The 21197-nt window shown below is 42.5% G+C and overlaps 1 protein-coding gene across 1 annotated transcript in view; it reads left to right on the top strand.

The window, feature by feature from the left end:
• TAF2 (TATA-box binding protein associated factor 2) overlaps positions 1-21197 on the top strand; it is a 65624-nt gene that overhangs the window by 22952 nt on the left and 21475 nt on the right. The window contains exons 11-22 of the mRNA XM_083516552.1: positions 801-936; positions 5409-5563; positions 7408-7522; positions 8086-8195; positions 9822-9887; positions 10468-10720; positions 13816-13956; positions 15272-15382; positions 15638-15831; positions 18392-18531; positions 19316-19385; positions 20721-20830. Of these exons, the coding sequence (XP_083372678.1) occupies positions 801-936; positions 5409-5563; positions 7408-7522; positions 8086-8195; positions 9822-9887; positions 10468-10720; positions 13816-13956; positions 15272-15382; positions 15638-15831; positions 18392-18531; positions 19316-19385; positions 20721-20830 (1601 nt within the window). The remainder of the gene's footprint in view (positions 1-800; positions 937-5408; positions 5564-7407; positions 7523-8085; positions 8196-9821; positions 9888-10467; positions 10721-13815; positions 13957-15271; positions 15383-15637; positions 15832-18391; positions 18532-19315; positions 19386-20720; positions 20831-21197) is intronic.

Genomic DNA, 21197 nt, shown 5'->3' on the forward strand with positions numbered 1-21197 from the left:
GTTAAACCACAGAGCCTAGGACTTTCTGATCAGAAGGTCGGCGATTCGAATCCCCGCGACAGGGTGAGCTCCTGTTGCTCGGTCCCTGCTCCTGCCAACCTAGCAGTTCGAAAGCATGTCATACTGCAAGTAGATAAATAGGTACTGCTCCAGCGGGAAGGTAAACGACGTTTCTGTGCGCTGCTCTGGTTTGCCAGAAGCGGCTTAGTCATGCTGGCCACATGACCCGGAAGCTGTACGCCGGCTCCCTCGGCCAATAAAGCAAGATGAGCGCCGCAACCCCAGAGTTGGCCACGACTGGACCTAATGGTCAGGGGTCCCTTTACCTTTACCTTTCTTCTGAGTAAACTTAATTGAATACCACCCCATTGTAATTACTGCTGTCTTCCTTAGCCAAAAGAGTCTACTCATATCTTTTTTTAAAGTACTCAATGAAAGAGAATATAGGATAGTCATTATTTCTCCTCTTTCCTCCCTTCTGTGCTCCTGTCTGAACTGTTCATAGATTGTTACAGGCAGAAGCAAACTGCCGATGTTTGCAATTTACCCAGATAGTTTTAGTTTTACCCAAAGTTTACCTGAGAATATTTTTTAAAAAACAGTACAATTTGTAAGTGTACTTCTTGAGCCCCTGTTCTTAATATAATCAGAGTTTTAATTAATAGTTTTCAATTGCTGGATTAGGAAAATCTTGTATGACTCTTTGAATTTTTACTTTTGAACTTTCTGCTGTATGTGGAACTTTCTCTTAAAATGCAAAATTAAATATTCCTGCAATGATCTTGATTTTTGTTTTCCAGCCCTGCATCACACCTGCATTTTTCTATAAAGCATCCTCACACATTATCATGGGAGTACTACACTATGTTCCAGTGCAAAGCCCACCTAGTCATGAGACTCATAGAAAACAGAATAAGCATGGAGTTCATGTTACAAGTAAGTGTTTGGACACTTTTAAAATTTCCTATTTATAATTACTTTTTAAAAAATAAAGAATTAAATACTTGAATTTCAGTGCCTTCCACTGATGTGACCCTAAAAACAGACTATGAAGCTTATTACCGTTATACACAAATGGATGGTGCCCACAGACCATGAATTTCCTCATGGCCACATAAGTTTTATGCCAACCATAATTGTGGGCTCTCTTTCTAGAGCAGACTCCCCCCCCCTCCCCACACCTAATTAATGTCTGTACTGACATCAGCACCATCTTCAATTAATGGCTTTCAACAGGGGTGACTAAGATTTGGCACTCCAGGTTTTTGGACTACACTTCCCACCAGCCCTAGCCAGTGTGACTGTGGGAGTAGTCCTGCAACATCTAGAGAATCATGGGTTAGCAACCTCTTCCCCCTCTCTCCTTTTTTAAAACAAACTTTATTGATTTTTTTTTTTAATGACGAAAGTGTTGTCATCCAAGATAAATACATGTACAGGTGTTAAATCTTGTATAATGTCATCCACATGGCATCAAAACAAACTTGGAATATCTTTTATGTTACAGCTACCTCTGACTTGCTTAACCAGGGTTTGTAAACAAGAACATGGTTAACAAAACCTAGTTAAGAGGGAGCCTGATTTAGCCTTTAACCAGAGCTGACATTGGTAATGAGCTATCCATTAAGCTTCAATCCCATGCATACTTAACCTTGAGAGTAAGCCACAATGGACTCACTGAGACTTACTTTTATATAGGCATGTGTAGGAATGCATTGTTTTTCGTGTCACTGCAGGAAGGTGGAATTTTTCTCCATAGAGTGTGTGATCCCACTGACTGCCCTTGATTATCTACCGAACCATGGTTAAGGGAGAGCCAGCATTCTGTTTTTCGTGCCCTGATCAATTTGTATTTATTTGGGTGACTTCCGGGTTAGTGCCTCTGGCAATGGCGGATTTCCTCTGATCTGGAGGAATCCGCTCTGTGGAAATCAGGGTCTGGACCGCCACGGCGAGGCGGAGACCCACTATAAACCACAGGCGGGAGAAGCCTGTGGACGTGGGATTCGGCTGGCACCTTTTGCGCCTCCCCTACTCGCGGGGAAACCCGGTTTCGGGGATCTGGAGCGACGTGGGGTGAGTGGCGCGGTGCTTTAAATCGACTGCTTCTTTCATGGAGTGAAGCCGCATTGCTGTTGCCGGAGAGTGCTGACTTTTTCCTGTGGACAATTGGACTATAAACAACTACCCGTGAGTAGAATGGAAAATTGGATCTCTAAATTTCTTAATTTCAAACAGGAAGTCCGCCTTCCTCTTTTGTAAATAGATTGAAGCAAAGACGTTGCAAGCTAAAGCCTGGAAAGTCTTTTGTAAAGGATTAAATCTCCATCGGTTAAAATTACTAACCACCCCCTTGGAAGCAGGAGAAGAGGGGAAAAATTTTAGATTGTTTAAGCCTGCAGGAGAGAGAGTGAAGGAAGATAAATCACCACCGTTTCGAACCTGGGAACGGGCTGCCAGTAAGATTGACGTTTTGGGAAAGTTCATTGACTGTGAATAAAACGTATGTTGACAGATAGTTAAATAAGAGAAATATATTGTTTCCATTGTTTCCTTTTGCACTTAAAAAGGAGTAAAAAAAAAGTAACTGAAAATCGAAAACAACTCTGTCGCTGGATCTGCGTTTAAAAGGATGGATACAAATAGAAATTGTTTCCCCTAGAGGGAGCTTTTGAAACTGTTGCAGGAGTGGAGCTGGGGAATTTTCCAGCTGCAGAGATTAAAGAGCGTGAGAATCAAGAGTCTGACCTTGGACAAGAATGTTGACAGAAGAAGCCTTAGTGATTGCATTTTGCAAGACAAGTGCCTTATTGGAACAGCTTCATGAGAAGATGGATGTGATGATTATTAAAATTGACAATTTGGGACAAAAAATGACTGAGTTGGGACAAAAAGGGAATACCTATACAGAAATTACCCAGGAATTGACCCAGGAATCTGTTTTGACATGGCAAGCTGTGGAGAAGACGAAGGAGAAAGTTGTTGTTGAACCTCAAGTAACTCAAGTGGACAGAGCCCCGACCTCACAGAGGCAATTTGATGAACATAAGCTGTTGCCCTTTATGATCGCATCTAGAGAAAGTCAGATTTGGTGGGATGGAGCCCTGCTTGGATTGGAGAAGGAAAGTTGGATAGATCCTCTTATGCAGGGATGCTCTGGCCTTTGGGATCTGGATTTGGGTCAGGGGGAGAGTGGCGCTCTGAAATATCTTTTGGACTTCAGTTCTGACTATGGAGAATGGGCTGACCTGTCGAGAAGGAATAAAGACATTGTTAGGTTGGAGTTTCCCCGAGATCTACTCCTCAGTGCCAAAGGAAGGAAATTAAGAACAAGATCAGCAGAAGATAAAGTAAAGTGCATGTATAAATATGAAGAAGACCTGCAGAAGGGACATGGAAGAGAGTTAAGAGCCTCGGACAGAAGGTCACCGGGTTGATGGACTATATGGTATTGATAGAAAGGACTGACAGAATCCGAGACCAAGGAGAAGAGACGGTGGAAGAAGATTGAAAAAAAGTTTATAAAAAATAAATTTTTATTTAGAGAAATGTTGCAAAATTAATGAGTGTTAGAAAAATGTTGGAAGGAAATTATATGGCTTTAGGAGAAATGTTATAAGGAGTTAAGTATAAATAAGTTTTAGGGTTTTTATGGTAAGATAAGGTTAAAATAAATTAAGATAATTAAATGACAGAAAACAGTGAAAGATGGAAAGGATTTGCTGTAATAATTAATAACTAGAACACAAAAAGGGAGGTGTGAGGAGGTCGATGAAACAAGTTAATGAAAGATAGATATGGAAATATTGGATGTGTTTTTAACTGTTTCTGCTTTTGTTTTTGTTTTGATGTATTGTGTCTTTTGCTTTTTTATATGTATTGTAATGTATTGATTTGTATTATTTATTTTTTCCCTTTCTTTTTTACTTTTTACTTTTTTACCTTTTTCTTTAATTCTTAAACTTTTAATAAATATTATTTTTTTTAAAAAAAAGATCAATTTGTATTTATTTGTTACATTTGAACCCTGAGTCAGAGCATCACATATGAAGTTGTCAGATAGTATTAAGAGGCCTGCATCTGCTCCACTTCAGCGTTATAGCTGTATCATATTGCCTTAACCTCACTTTCTCTGCAGCCCAGACTGCGCGGGCACCTCTCAGCATGGTTAGCTGTTTGTATAATTGATTGGTGTGGTTTGGGCCGATTTATAACCACACCCGGGAAGCGAGGTTTCCTCTTTGTGTCATGGATCACATGTCATGGAAATTAGGCCGCGGCTTACAAAAACTAGGGTACTCACCATTTACTTAAATGATTCAATCTGTTTCCTGCAGAGAACCGTTTTGTTCAATGGAAACATTTTAGGCAAACACTTTCAGCAGCTTAATTTCTGCATATGGTAAAGGAAGCCACTTGCAGACAGTGACTATATCAAAAGTTATGAACCTTCGCAGCTAAATGTGATTTCCAGTATAGAGACAGTGCTAGTAAATGCAATAAGACAGAGCTGAAGATCCTGTGACCCTTTGGATGCTGCTGGGCTGCATCTCTCATAATCCCTGACCATTGGCCATACTAGCTGAGGCTTAAGAGATTCGAACTCACAACATCTGGAGGGCCACAGGTCCCATCAGAAGAGGCCACCAACTTATGGTATTCTTTCCAACTTCGAGAGGCATTGGCTGGCTGCTGTGGAAAGTAAAAGGTAAAGGTACCCCTGCCCGTACGGGCCAGTCGTGACCGACTCTAGGGTTGCGTGCTCATCTCGCTCAAGAGGCCGGGAGCCGGCGCCGTCCGAAGACACTTCCGGGTCACGTGGCCAGCGTGACGAAGCTGCAACTGGCGAGCCAGCACCAGTGCCGCACACGGAAACGCCGTTTACCTTCCTGCTATAAAGCGGTACCTATTTATCTACTTGCACTTAGGGGTGCTTTTGAACTGCTAGGTGGGCAGGAGCTGGGACCGAACGACGGGAGCTCACCCCGCCGTGGGGATTCAAACCGCCGACCTTACGATCAGCAAGTCCTAGGCACTGAGGTTTTACCCACAGCACCACCCGCGTCCCACCCGCTGTGGAAAGTAGGGTGCTGTATAACATGGGACATGGGTTTATCCAACAAGGCACCACATCTGCTTGCAAAAAAACCCCCTCATCTTTTCTGTCGCGTCTTCATTTCAAAATAGTTGCAGGAAATGCGACCATCCCCTTTGGTAGAGGTGTGGTTTGAAATCCTCTAGCCCATCTAGCAGTGCACAGTTTGAACTTAATGTCTGAATCACCTTGGATCCTATCTGATTTTGTTTCCAATGAACTGTACCTATGATATTACCATCACTGATATTTCTTAAAAGTTTATGATCACTGGGCCTGTTTTGATTACTAACCGAGGCTAATTTCACCATAGGTTTTCAACAAGCTCTTGAGCCTGGCCAGCACTGCCTCATCTCAGAAGTTCCAGTCTCATATGTGGAGTCAGATGCTGGTTTCCACATCTGGATTTTTGAAATCCATCTCCAATGTCTCTGGCAAAGACATTCAACCGTTAATAAAGCAATGGGTGTATCCTTTTTCGTTCTAGCTCCGGGCTAGTAACAAAGGAGATGAAAAATAGCTGTTCTTTGGCCCGTTAAATGAATACACCGGGACATAAGAAGCAGCCCTGAATTTGTCTAGAGAGTTTCAAATAGTGAAGTTTAAGATTTAGCTCAGATTGCTGTTGTTCCTTTTGAATTGCATCTTGTTGTGGCTGATTGTTTAGTTTTCAAGATGCTACTGTCGGAGGAGAAATGCCGCATTTCGTACTAGTGTGCGCTGTTCTGAAAGACAAACCACAGAGCCAAGCTACACAGCAAGGATCCAGAGGATTTTCAAAAACATTCTTAAGGCAGATATGGAAAATGCCACAGTCTGGTGCATTCTTAGAAGTGAATTCCAAAAATTTCACCCTGGCACCAGAACACTTGGGTCTATGTACAAGTAGTTTAAATCGCCCAAATGAATAGCAGAGAGATTGGCTGGTGCAGAACTCAGTTGGCAGTTGCAAAGCTGCCTGGCAATACTGATCTGGTGCTTTCAATAATATTTCAGTCCACCTTGATAAAGGCAAAATAGAGTTATACGGAGTGAAGTTCACAGAAACAAATGCAATCAGTGTCTGGTATTTCTATAGGGGCTCATTCAGAACTGTGGATTTCATTCTCACATACTTTATATATGGTAGTAGATTTTTTTCACAAGGAGAATTGTGCATCCTGAAGTCAGTTTCCAAGTTTCCACAAAGTCCTGTATGGTGGACAGAGGCACCCTGGAAAAGGGAGTCTTTTGTAGTAAATACGCAGACACAAATAAGCAGTTCAGTAGTATGGATTCATCATTCCCTTTTAGGAGTTAGGATACACTGAAGGCTTTGCTAATCAAAGCAAAGCTTTTGCTTCCAAACGTTCATTATTTGACTTTCACAAAACCTCTCTTTTGCTACTAAAATGCCCTCTTCTTTTTGTGTTAGACCAAATGCTTTAAATAAAAGTCCTGGTGAGAGACATAAAACCCTAATTAATGAAAACGCCATGGAATTTCTTCAAAATACAAGAATGTGTCAGGGGTTCAGGTGGGGAAGGGAGAGCAGACACGCTCTCATGTTCAGCACGTAGTTTTGAAAGGGGCTTGTAAGCATTTTTTGTGTGTAGATTGTGCTACAAGCCTTTACTCTGATAATACAGGGTACCTGGTTGCAGGGAACCGTGTGTGTTCAGCCAAATGTGCTTAACCAGTCAAGCAATTCATACATTTTATGAAATGAGTCCCTTTCACAACATTCTGCTCAGTGTGGGAAAGTTGGAGTGGAGCAGGCACGCACACATCCACTTCCTTTCCCTGGCTTCTATGTGTTATTTTGAACACACGGATTAGGGCTGTAGTGAAAGTCTGGAGGAGGATACTAAGGACCAGTTCCACACATGCTTTCCCATCCCTAATTTGTGATGACTCACCTGACTCTGAATGGATCCCGCTGTGTTTCGTTGTATGTGACACGGGATGGAATTCAGCATTCCCATATGCGCAGCTCCCAATATGACCAAGTCGTGAGACTTAATCTCAGCTTTGATGCAAGAGCAGCAAGCTATGAGCTTTGAAATGCATAAAGGGAGGGAAAGCTCAGAAGTTGCATGATCTCCATTAGGGTCGGAATTGAAGGAATTGTGCAGTATTTTCAAAATCTGCATTTATGTTATATATCAAATTGCAAATTATGGACACAGTCCATCAGAATTTCCGTCACAAGCCTGATTGAAGCAAGACAGTTGTGGTTGTTTTGGATGTGCTGTTGCAATTCTGTAAATTTGAGGAATTTAGTTTTTGCATATTTGTAAACCTATCTGTTATTATCCTATTCAGTCTCACAGAGATCAGAGTGGTGTGGTAAAGTTTTATGGCAGCTTTGCATTTAATAGAAAACGAAATGTATTAGAGTTAGAAATAAAGCAAGACTATACATCTCCTGGGACACAGAAATATGTGGTGAGTTTGTTTTTCTCTTTTTCCTGAAATTTGTCAAAATTGCTACATATTTTCTGTGCCTTTTACTTTTTATTGTATATATTTGTACCGTCAGCCTTTGGTGGGCAACTTGCATGGAGCTCTGAACCATATCTGGTAGAAAGATAGTTGCCTCTGGTTACTTTGAATACAGAAATTTGCATGTAATTTCTGTAGCTGGGCATCATGTTTATTATTAGATTATTTTGAATCAATATAAATTATAGTGATGCTTTTAACTTACTCATTTGCAGTGTTCATCTAAAGTAAACTTTGAATCAACTAGTATTTAGACACAATATTCAGTGAACTCCTGACTTCCTCGTTTCCTATTGTTCACTACAGAAATACATTTTAAAATGAGATGGCAAACATACTCTTTGAGATCTAGAAACCTACTTTCATAGAATCATAGAATTGTAGAGGCTGGACCACAGTGACTGGGCTGAACGATGGGAGTGGAGATGTTCCTTCAGGTTAAATCATTGCTACTGTCAGCCATTTTAAACATTTGTTCTGGTAATACAATACATTTTCCCTCTAAGGGCCCTTTGAAAGTGACGGTGCAAGAGCTGGATGGATCTTTCAACCACACGCTTCAGATAGAAGAAAACAGCCTTAAACACGACATACCTTGCCACTCGAAAAGCAGACGGTAGGTTTTTAGGCTATTTGTAGGCTTTCCTTGTGAAACATACACCTGAAATAACTACTGCTTTCTTGTTTTTCGTATTCTCTGGCTTACTCCTCTTGTTAACGTCAGCAGTATGGTAGCTGCTACTGTGCTAGGTAAAGGTAAAGGGATACCTGACCATTAGATCCAGTCGTGGCTGACTCTGGGGTTGCGGCGCTCATCTCGCTTCATTGGCCGAGGGAGCCGGCGTACAGCTTCCGGGTCATGTGGCCAGCATGACTAAGCCGCTTCCGGCAAACCAGAGCAGCGCACGGAAACGGCGTTTACCTTCCCGCCGGAGCTGTACCTATTTATCTACTTGCACTTTGACGTGCTTTCGAACTGCTAGGTTGGCAGGAGCAGGGACCGAGCAACGGGAGGTCACCCCATCACAGGGATTCGAACCGCAAACCTTCTGATTGACAAGTCCTAGGCTCTGTGGTTTAACCCACAGCGCCACTCTGTCCCGCAACTGTGCTACACCTGCCCAAATTGAATTGAAATACTTTATTGTCACTTGTACAACTTACAAGCCACCGGGGGGGGGGTCCCACCCTCTGGCTTCTCCTAGTGCCAGTTTCATTCTCCAGAAATAGGTAATGCTGTGTGGGTTCCTTCCCATGTGGATCGTGGCTTCTAAAATGAGAGCCAGTATGATGTAGTGGTTAAGAGCGGTAGTCTCGTTATCTGGGGAACCGGGTTCGCGTCTCCGCTCCTCCACATGCAGCTGCTGGGTGACCTTGGGCCAGGCACACTTCTCTGAAGTCTCTCAGCCCCACTCACCTCACAGAGTGTTTGTTGTGGGGGAGGAAGGGAAAGGAGAATGTTAGCCGCTTTGAGACTCCTTAAAGGGAGTGAAAGGCGGGATATCAAATCCAAACTCTTCTTCTTCTTCTTCTAAAATTGCGCTGACAGGTTGGGGGTCATTAGTGTTGTTGTGGCCACTGTTTTAATGCAGGAATCATATTTGTAAGAAGATCTGACGGTTGTATCCAGTGCAGCATGGGACTTCCTTCCTTTGCCTGTGTACCCCGAAAGGCTGCTCCAGAGCAACCCCCCTCCCAAACTCTCCGGAGCAGATTTGCAGGATATGCAGGGGTCTGTGGAGGAGAGGAGGGGAAGCTTCAGTGTGCGAGTGGAAATCTGCTTTGTGATCCAAGCAACAGAGTTGGATACAACCCTTAGTCACTAATATGACCTTGAATCCTTACTTCTGGGATAAAGGTGTGTTGTAATAATCCACCATTCTGCTACTGTTCAACCACTCTAGTGATAGATTTCCCTTGGCGATTGAACAATATAAACAGGTAAGTATTATTCCCCCTCCCAAATAAAGGGGTTTTCAGGATTCATGATTATGACTTCTGTCTCCAGGGCGTAGAAAGTATGAAGCTTAGGAAAAGGATAAACCTCTGAAATGGGGATGGGCAAAATATTTGGGGACAGTTCATATGATTAAATGAAGATATTCATAATATCATCATCGAGGATTTACTTTGTGGCCTTGTTAACTTGCTTGTATTTAAACATCATTTAATACATTTTTGCAGAATAAGAAAAAGAGAAAATTATTTTAATAGACACCTTCTTCTTTTTTTTGAAATGCAGAAATAAGAAGAAAAAGATTCCTCTGATGAATGGGGAGGAAGTTGACATGGATCTTTCTGCCATGGAGTAAGTTAATTTTGAAAAGTAACGTGTGGCTGTTGCTTTCCCTGAAGCTCTTATATAGGATTGTCCCAGCCACACAGAAGCATACTGGCCCCAGTCCCAACAGCAGCACTGTGAATGCAGAAGCTTAGTTTCACGTATCTGCTCTGTTAGGAGATGCTGCCTTTCTTCCTACACTGTCCATGTGAGCCGCAGTCTCTTTATTACAGTGCTGAACATGCAGGGGAAGGTTGGGCAAGTTCTTGAAGTGCAGCAATTGGAAGTGGAGGCAAGGAAACCAGGGAAAGATTTAATTGCAGAGATGCCTGTTGTTCATTGTTTCTACGCTGAAGCCCCTTCCACTGAGAAATTTATGAAGTGCAAAGCTGTCATCAAGCTTGTTCAGATTGATATTATCAGTTTGTCATCAGCTGCATGATTGTTCAGACAGTGTTAACTGAGAACTGTTGGTTTTCTGCAAAAAGAAGTAAACAAGAGTCCGGTTTCTTTTTAAGGTGCCATGTTTTAGCAGTCCCATGTTAAAATGTCTGCACACATTTGCTGTGTTTTAAGTGCTGGTACAAAATCTGGTCCTCTCTTTCAGTGCTGATTCTCCCTTACTCTGGATCAGAATAGACCCGGATATGTCTGTACTGAGGAAGGTAGAATTCGAACAGGCTGACTTCATGTGGCAGTACCAGCTCCGATACGAGAGAGATGTGGTTGCACAGGAAGAATCCATTTTGGCCCTCCAGAAGTTCCCTACTCCAGCTTCACGACTTGCGCTGACTGATATACTTGAACAAGAGCAGTGCTTCTACCGAGTGAGGATAATGGCATGCTTCTGCCTTGCAAAGGTAGGAATGGGCCATGCCAGACAAACTTCATGAGATAATTTGGACAGATGCAATCAAAGGTTCTGGAAATGTGTTGTTGTTGTTGTTTAGTCATGTCCGACTCTTCGTGACCCCCTGGACCAGAGCACGCCAGGCACTCCTGTCTTCCACTGCCTCCTGCAGTTTGGTCAAACTCATGCTGGTAGCTTTGAGAACACTGTCCAACCATCTCATCCTCTGCCATCCCCTTCTCCTTGTGCCCTCCATCTTTCCCAACATCAGGGTCTTTTCCAGGGAGTCTTCTCTTCTCATGAGGTGGCCAAAGCCTCAGGTTCAGGATCTGTCCTTCCAGTGAGCACTCAGGGCTGATTTCCTTCAGAATGGATAGGTTTGATCTTCTTGCAGTCCATGGGACTCTCAAGAGTCTCCTCCAGCACCATAATTCAAAAGCATCAATTCTTCGGCGATCAGCCTTCTTTATGGTCCAGCTCTCACTTCCATACATCACTACTGGGAAAACCATAGCTTTAACTATACGGACCTTTGTCGGCAAGGTGATGTCTCTGCTTTTTAAGATGCTGTCTGGATGCTGTCTAGGTTTGTCATTGCTGGAAATGTGCACAGCAGCATTTGCAACATGTAAATTGGACAGCTCTCAGAGAATCTAAACTTGAAGAATAGGAGAAAAATGCATGTACAGTTTTCCACCCCTGGTTACTTGAAAACTCTATAGCAAAGAGGACTTACCTTATCCAAAAAAAGCTCTAGCTCCTCCCATGGGCTTGAGTTCCTATATTTATTTACCTGTGTAGCAATTCCTTCCCCATGTTTGTGAAACTGTGTGACCCCACAGTAGTCCCCCCTGCCTTGATCTGACCAGGTGTTGAATAGAGTGGCAGATGTTTCAGGTTTCAGCCCTATATAGCTTGATGTTCACTGTCAAGGGGGGCGGGCGGCGGCAGGCTAAATGGGTGCAATTTCTATGAAGTTTGGTGAATGTGTCTTTTCTAGTTTTAAGTGGTTTTGCCAAATATTAGTTTCTTTTACATATTTTCACACAGTTGAGTAAGGGTTAAAACTTCACCACGTCTCCTAAACTGGTCTGGCGTCCAGCCTTATGGAAATATTTATCAAGTTCTTTTAAGTGACTGATGTCAAAACAAAGCAACATAGGTTTTTGTCTGTAAAAGGAAACTAGAAAAACATTTCATAACAATTGCTGAAGAAGAGACGAGACATTTGAACCAACAGTTTTATTTTTGCATTAATCCTCAGGCCTAAAGGAAGTTTGCTGTTCTAACATTTTAAAAGACAGCCAAAGTATGTTAGGTTTTTCTTTGAAGCTCTTCTGGCGCCTTAGAAATCTAGGGGAGTGGTGAAATTTTCACTTCAAGCTTAACAATCTGCTGACCTCCTTAGTTGTCAGATCCACTGTCTCACAGAGCCTCCATCTTGCCAGGATTCATACTCAATTCATTAGACTACATCCAGCTTACTACTGCATCCCAGGTCTTCTCAGCCATTCCCAAGTCAGATCTTGTAGAGAAATAGAACTGGGTATCATTAGCATGCTGATGAAACCTTGCTCAATATCCCCTGAATGGCCGCTCCTAATGGTTTTGTGTAGATGTTAAATGCATTGGAGACAGTATAGTGCTCTGTGGCATTTTGTAGCTCAAAGAGGACTGAGAAGCAATGCTCCAACGCTACTTTCTGGAACCATCCCCGGAGATTAGACGTAACCCCTATAGAACCCTTGAAACCCATCTCCTATAGACAGTCCAGGAGGATACCATGGTTCATTGTATCAAAAACTGATGAGAAAGCTAGCTAGAGCAAAATAGGCTTTTGCACTGGGGAAGTTGGGCAAACTTTCCCGTTATATTGATTGTTAACTTGATTTCAGCTGTCCAACCGTATCTTAAAAGCTAGACAAGGTTCAGAATTGTCTGTTTCTCTTCGGGTGGTCTCGTACTCCCAGGGCGGCTAAGGCATGTTTGAAATCTGCATTGAGGTTATTGGCATGGTAAACTGAGATAACTGGTAGTGCTCAGGCCACTTCCATGACTGTCTTCCGCAGAGACTGAATGAATATGTGGCTTTAGTAACTGGGGTGGGGGAGACTGTCTGAAATGTAAATGGGAGGAAAACAATTAAAACCAGATCGCGATGGTGGGAAGATAATTAGTTGCAGATGACCTGTAAAAACCATTTCCATATACTATAGTTCCAATTTATAGAAGCGGTGGTGGTGAGAGACTGTCTGGTTTTAGGTAGTATATTTTGGTTTTCAAACTGTGTTCGAACCACGGGATTCCTTGCGAGCTCATCAGCATTCCTGAATTAACCAGAATGATAATGGCAAAGAAGCTGCCTGACAGCTGTTACTCACTGCTGGAAACCTTTCCTTGCTCTCCCCAGCTGTACGATGGTATTAGTTGTATTCTAGGGCACAGAAACATGGCTTTTACCCTACACACCATTGACTGCATGTCCTGGGACAGGGATTCCCAACCCTTTTGGGCCTAAGAGTCCATTGAGAAATCTAAGAAAGTCTCATGAATAAGAATAAAAGTCTTGCTCAAAACCATTCCCCCACCCCAAACACAAAAACAGGCAAAATACCTGCATATGTCCCAAAACATCGGAGAAAAAGCAGCCCCCCAAAAAACCCCTAGATAACTCCCCCACCTACCCAATCGCCCTCCGTCAAACCCGTTCATTTTTTTAAAAAAAGACAAGGGGCAGGGGAGCTAGGTAGGTATTATGGGGTTGTCTGAGGGCATTGTGGTGCCCATGGGCACCACATTGGGGATCCAGGTCCTAAGATAGGTTTCAGTATCTTCTGCAATGCAGTGATTCCACAAAAGCACCTTAAGAGGCAACTCAGAGTTAGGAAAGGTTTTTTTTTTGGGGGGGGGGAATGCTGATTTAAAGTTTCTGTCTGTTAAAGAGTTACGGATCTTGTTCACTCACTACAGCTTTCTCGTCTCCTCAGTCCTTTGGAAATGAAAGTAAGAAAGAAAGAGAGGAGTCGGGGTTTGGGAAAGGGCAACAGATCAAACCTTGCAGTCTTGCTAATAATGTAGCTTCTCTCTTGCTCCCTAATTATGTAGATTGCAAATTTCATGGTGAGCACGTGGACAGGACCACCAGCCATGAAGTCGCTCTTCACCCGGATGTTCTGTTGCAAAAGTTGCCCAAACATTGTGAAAACCAATAACTTCATGAACTACCAGAGCTACTTTCTGCAGAAGGTAAAAGGTCACTTGCTGTCTAATTTAGCTTTTTCTAAACATAGCAGCTTCTCTTACAGCTTGTTCAAGGCTGGTCTACAGTGGTGGATGCAAAAGAGAAATAGTTGTAGGTATTGGATGTATTCGCTTGAAGAGTGGCAGCACTCTTTTGGAGACAGATGTCCTAAGTCCCATCCGCCTCAAAAAAATGAAAGGAAAAGTATGCAACAACAGCAGCAAGAATACTCATCGCAAAATATTGGAAGACGCAAGATTTGCCCACTCTGGAAGAATGGCAGACGCAACTGATAGACTACATGGAACTTGCTGAAATGACCGGCAGAATTCGAGACCTGGGAGAAGAGACGGTGGAAGAGGACTGGAAAAAAATTGAGGACTATTTACAAAAACATTATAAGCTGTATGAATGCTAAGAAAATGCATGATAGAAAACAATACGGCATCAGTAAATTTAGTTGTAAGATGTATGAATAAGTGACGATTAAGAAAAGGTTGAAATTTGAAGTAATATGTTTAAGTTAAGCAGTTTAGTACATGACAAAATATTGAAAATTTGCGACATAATATTTTAGAACTATAAAATAAGAATTGAAATAAGGTAATAATTTGCTGCTTATAAATATATGACTGAGAACGCAGGAAAGGGTGATGTGAGGAAGTCCAAAGATCATGAAAATTTGATTTATGAACAATTATATTTTATATGTACTTTTTTCTATTCTTTTTCCTTTTACTCTTGTTTAATTTTGCTTTGACTTTTTCTGTTTGTTGTATTTTATAAAATTGCAATAAATATCTTCAAAAAAAAAAATGAAAGGAAAAAAAGTACAGAAGTATTTTCCCTACGAAGAGAAGCTAAAGAAATCAGGAGGGGAGAAATTGGGGGCGGGGAGACTTATAAAATTATGTGTGCAGAATATTGAATAGAAGGCAATATCCATTCTATTTGTGAAATTATTAGAGCTGAAGGCCATTTAATGAAATGAGGCAGAGAGAGGTTTGGGACTGACAAAAGGAATCCCCCCTTTACAATAGCACACAAGTTAAGGGAGTTCATTGCTGTGACCTATCGTGATGACCACCTGCCCAAATGACTTTAAAATGCACCTGATAACTTCACAAACTGGGTTTTATTAACAGCTAGCTAGCATGTTCTTATGTTGATTTTCATGCTTCTACCTCCTGAATTATGGGGTGGAGGAAATACGGACTGGTAGACTGCAGAACATCATATGGCAAAGCAAAAGCTGTCGATTCTCATTTAATATTTAAACGAAAGCAGTTGCTTGTTTAATCTTGGTCCCTTTTTTTGCAGACGATGCCTGTCGCAATGGCCTTGCTGAGAGATGTCCATAATCTATGTCCCAAAGAGGTTTTGACGTTCATTTTAGATCTAATCAAGTACAACGACAATAGAAAAAACAAGGTAAAAAAAGTTGTCTCAGAGCATTGCAGTTTTCTATCAATGATCCTGCCCTTTTGATGTGCAGAGAACTACTTTAAGGCAAAATGGCTTGTAATAGGAACAGGACCTGCAGCTAAATGTTGTGACATGGAATACTTTTACCCTCTTCCATTCATTTTGAGACTTGAATTTGTCTAAAAGAGCAGTGCTCTTCTTCTCAATTTTATTTATTTTTTGGTAATGATTGTTATCTCGTATTTTGGTCTTTGGCTTTAGTTTTCAGACAACTATTACCGTGCAGAGCTGATAGATGCACTAGCAAACTCTGTAACTCCTGCCGTCAGTGTGAACAATGAAGCCCGGACGCTTGATAACTTAAATCCTGATGTTCGCCTCATTCTTGAGGAAATTACCAGGTTCTTAAACATGGAAAAGCTACTTCCCAGCTATAGGCACACCATTACGGTCAGGTATGTTTTTTTTAAAAATGTGTTTAATCCCTGCAAATACAAATCTAAAAGCACAGTACACTCCCATCTTTTTTTCGCTTCTTCCTACTTTGCTGTTGATCCTGATGCACTCGTACTGTTCTTGCACAATGTAGCTGTTCATAATATTCTCACTGTGTTCAATAAACACGAGAAAGAGAGTGGGGAGATTTAACGGGTGCCGAGAAAGACCTTTTGTAAATTGTGCAAAGGCTTTAAGAGAAAATACTCTTCTAAAAACAGAATGTTTGTAGGACTTGAAACCACAGCTTTCTCCTTTTCTTTTGATCTTATGCAACAAAGGGAAGATAAAATCTACTGTTTATGATGGCGTAACACTGAGTTAAGTGTGTTTTGCGTATCACATGTCTACGTTCAAGGCAATGCACATGTTTAGCCTCTTCATGTGCACAGCTCTCCAGAGAGGGTTGATGCTGGTCAGCAGTAGGGGAATCCTAAACAAGGAGCCATGCACTTGGGAAGGATGCTGCAAGGGACTAGATTTTTCTGATAACGTATCTGGACTGTCCTCTTAAAAGGTAAAGGGACCCCTGACCATTAGGTCCTGCCATGGCCATCTCTGGGGTTGCGGCACTCATCTCGCTTTATTGGCCAAGGGAGCTTCCGGGTGAAGCTGCTTCTGGTGAACCAGAGCACTGCACGGAAATGCTGTTTACCTTCCCTCCGGAGCAGTACCTATTTATCTACTTGCACTTTGATGTGCTTTCGAACTGCTAGGTTGGCTGGAATAGGGACCGAGCAACGGGAGCTCACCCCGTGGCAGGGATTCAAACCGCTGACATTCTGATCAGCAAGTCCTAGGCTCTGTGGTTTAACCCACAGCACCACCCGCGTCCTCTTACTTACCTGCTAATCTTGGTGTCTTATGCAGGAGTGGAGGAACTCAGGCCTGGAGACAAAATATGTCCCTCTGGGCCTCTCTACTTGGCCCTCGGGATTCTCACCCAATCCATGCCACTCACCAGCCTTGCTTTGTACCCTCCTTTATTCTATAACTTCTTATTGGGCTTTTATAAAGAAAATGCAGATAATAGGAGCAGATGGGGCTCATCAGCTTGGGAAGGTAGCTCATCAAGGAGAAGTATCAGCAAGGCCAAGAGGGAGGTCCTGTCGTCTGAGCAGCTCAGGACTTCCATACACACTGCCCCGGCTTGCTCCTCAGGGACGCCACTTCGGTGCCGCTAACACAGCGGTTTGACTTTACCCCCGACGGCACACTCCATTGTCTCTCATTACAGAAGGATGCCAGCAACAACAAATAAGCAAGCCGAGACAGTCTTGTATCATTCAGATATGATACAGTGAGGTGTGTTAGGTTTGCTGTAACACCATAGACGTATGATTCATTACCTGTAGCCAGTGTTTACAAACAGTCCCTTAAACGTTTTTGTCTGTCTGAAGTGTGCCCTCTGGGCCAGATTCACTTTTGAACCCATTGCATTCGTAGAAGCTAGTGCAAGGGCTCCTGCTAGTCCAGCGGGGCTTCCCCTGCCATGACTCCCCCAAATCCCCTCTGAATCCTCAGAACAGCATGCAGGGAGAAGAGAAGGAGGATCATTCCGTCTGCAAGCAGAAATGCTTGCGTGACAGAACTATCAGAAGAACATGATGTTGAAATCTTCCCTCTGACTCTAATAAAATGCCTTTTGTTTGCCCGGATAGAGGGGTGTGCGCAGAAACAAATTATTGTGCAAAGGTAACATTTATATTAGGGACGTGGGTGGCGCTGTGGGTTAAACCACAGAGCCTAGGACTTGCTGATCAGAAGATTGGTGGTTCGAATCCCCGCGACGGGGTGAGCTCCTGTTCGGTCCCTGCTCCTGCCAACCAAGCAGTTCGAAAGCACCTCAAAGTGCAAGTAGATAAATAGGTACCGCTCCGGCGGGAAGGTAAACGGTGTTTCCGTGTGCTGCTCTGGTTCGCCAGAAGAGGCTTAGTCATGCTGGCCACATGACCCGGAGGCTGTACGCCGGCTCCCTCAGCCAATAAAGCGAGATGAGCGCCACAACCCCAGAGCCACGACTGGACCTAATGGTCAGGGGTCCCTTTACATTTAACATTTACATTTCTTACTACGCTTTCTTTTGCTTCTGCCCCCACCCATCACTGGTACACATGGCCCCTGGAACATTGCCGAGAAGGGAATGTGGCCCTTGTGCTGGAAAAGGTTCCCTACCCCTGCTCTTACGGGTTTGAAATTCTCTACTAGTGTATGTTGTGTTGGGTGAAATATCCAACAGAAGAAAGAAAATGGTTTCTTTAGGACTCTCTTTTCAGCTCAGGTTTCTTTAGAACTCTTCGGAAGTCAAGAATGATATTTTATTGGTGTTGCTGTTTTGTAAAAAAATTAATAGGCACCTTAAAAAAAAAAGAATTCACATGAATTTGGTGTAATTCAGAGTTTGTGAAATTCATCAACAACTTGCTGTGATAACGCTAAAGTAAGTTTCTGTTTCAAGTGACTGGGAATGCAGGTTTTATAACAGATTTTTTCTTCCTTCCCCCTTCTCTATGTGCCTAGTTGCTTGAATGCCATTCGCATACTACAGAAGAACGGGCACGTCCCAAGTGATCCTGCTGTCTTTAAGTCCTATGCGGAATACGGGCACTTTGTGGATATCCGAATAGCAGCTCTGGAGGCAGTGGTTGATTATACAAAAGGTAAAGAAAAGTTGTTGCGCTGAACAATTATTTGGCCTTTAATATCTAGACCTGTGCACCCTAGACCATGGCCACTTCGCTAAGCTCTGAATCTTTGGGACAGACAAGTAGTGCTTTGTGAGCTCTTTTTCAAGGAAACTTGTTTGCCATTACTGATCTTCTCAATGAGGAATCAGATGAGCTTCCATGGAAGACTGCCATGAAATTTAGTTTGAAAACAAATGTAGTATGAGCTGGGAAACAAGGCAACCTCATCACTGTCTGGATTGGGCAAAATTTGTTTGATTGCTCAGTTTCTTGAGTATGATGCCATCTTGTAGCAGGAGGGTTTTTTTGTGTAGGCAATTGATTTGCAATGAGAAATGTTTTGTGCTCAGATGTACAGGCAAAGTGTTGGGAGTATATATAGAATAAATGCACTTTGCTAGGAGGGAATAGTCAGAATCCCAAATGAGCTGTTATACACAGGGTGGACTCCCACAGTGTGGCACCCAAAATGAAAAAAACCTAAACAGGTTTCACAGTTAAATTCCAGAAGTTCAAGCAACTGCATCCAAACACAAGAGAGAAGAATTGAGAGAAAATGGGAATTTGTGTGTCACAAAGAGCAAGATTTGTAGAGTCCATCCATCCTACCCACCCTACACATTATAATGCATCAGTTCCATTCTATTTCTTAAAGGCTTTTATGTATTTTTGTTGATATTTTTTCTAATAACTTCTGACTTCTAGTTGGTGCAGTTCCAACATCTTACTCAAAAAGAGATTCATTTTGTCTTCGTAGTTGACAGAAGCTACGAGGAACTACAGTGGCTGCTCAATATGGTCCAGAATGACCCTGTGCCTTATGTCAGGTTAGTCTTCCTTGCTGGCAGCTTGAAAGGTGTTTCATTTAGGTTATAGATTTCAAACCATCTTGTGCTGTATATTCTAGTGGGAAGGATTTAAAATCGCCCATTGCTATGCTGCTTTTCTTCTGAGAAGCATGCATGGGGTTTTCAGGTAACAGTTGACCCTCCGCTTCAGATGATGGAAATATACGAGGCACTTACGACACTTCAGCTGACTTGCACCATCTCTGAGCATTGGCTGTGCTGGCTGTCACTGATGAGAGTTGTGGTGGAACAACATCTCAGTGGCTACAGGTTAGCATGGCGATCCTTCCCACCAGAATATCAGTACTTTGTTTCTGCCTGAATCAAGAGACTGGTTGCATTCTGGAGCAGAGGGTAATCTGTGGCTATTAAGCAAGAGGGCAGCACTCTCCCACTTCCTTAAGAGATGAGAACTATTCATGGCAAAGCCCTTAGAGGTCAAGGGGAAGGTCTTGTGCTTTTCCTTGCAGTCGTTCATACTTCTTTATGAAGGCCTTGCATCTACAGTGGTACCTTGGGTTAAGTACTTAATATGTTCCGGAGGTCTGTTCTTAACCTGAAACTGTTCTTAACCTGAAGCACCACTTTAGCTAATGGGGCCTCCTGCTGCCGGAGCACGATTTCTGTTCTCATCCTGAAGCAAAGTTCTTAACCCGAAGTACTATTTCTGGGTTCGTGGAGTCTGTAACCTGAAGCAAATGTAACCTGAAGCGTCTGTAACCCGAGGTACCACTGTACTTTTCAATTCTTGGCCATAGATGCAGGATCTTTCTTTATATCTTTCTTTAAAAATAAAATCAAAATCCACACTGGGGCTCAGTGTATCTAGAGTAGAGCCAGGCTTCGTTATGTTTAGATACCAAAGAAAATATAAATTGGTTTCTTGTTTGTAGCTGAGGGACAAAGATTATAAATGATACATTTGTAGTTGAACTTTTTGCCTGTTTGCTTTAAGTTAGACTTTGCCAGTACAAGTCAGTACCCCTGGTGACCTAGATAGTGACAACTTTGAACACTGCTGCCTCTTTTCAGGTTTCCCCCCTCTCGGTTTCTTTTCCACTGACTGTTACTGCCCCCAGGCCTTTTCACAAAAATGGCTGTTTGATACATTTTTAGAATCCTGTGTAAGGTCATTGATCTTGATTTCCTGCGATGAGGCGAGCACCAGGGGGCATGTTTTGAGTTTACGTTCAACCCTTGTAATCCTGGTGTATAACTATGGAGCCAAAAAAAGATTGGCGAAGACGCAGAGCCTAATAACTGGGAGGCCAGATTGTATATGGATTAGGAGCTGACTGTTGTCCTTTTTTTTAGACATAAGATATTGAACATGTTGACAAAGAACCCTCCATTTACCAAGAACATGGAATCTCCTTTGTGCAATGAAGCGCTGGTGGATCAGCTCTGGAAACTTATGAATTCAGGTTAAATATGATTATTACTATTATAATTTATTTATTATTATTCTTGCTACTCATTTTAAAAAAAATTAATAACACAAATCAGCCTGGCTGTGTGCATGTTTGCTTGAAAATAAGTCACCCTGGTTAGAGACTGGGTTATTTGATTTATTCTTCATTTATACCCTGCCTTTCTTACTTAGTTCTCAAGGCAGCATACATGATTCCCAAGCAGTTTTCCATCCAGGCACTACCCAAAGCCAAACCTATGTAGTTTCGATCATGGTTGCTATATCCTGCATGCCTTCAAGACATCTTGCACTGGATTGCAGATTAAGGCACGCAAATTGAAATTCTTTGTATTTTGCATTTTATTGAAGCATTTCCCTAA

The sequence above is a fragment of the Podarcis liolepis genome (assembly GCF_965112155.1).
Source record: "Podarcis liolepis genome assembly, chromosome: 8".
Classification (NCBI taxonomy): Eukaryota; Metazoa; Chordata; class Lepidosauria; order Squamata; family Lacertidae; genus Podarcis; species Podarcis liolepis.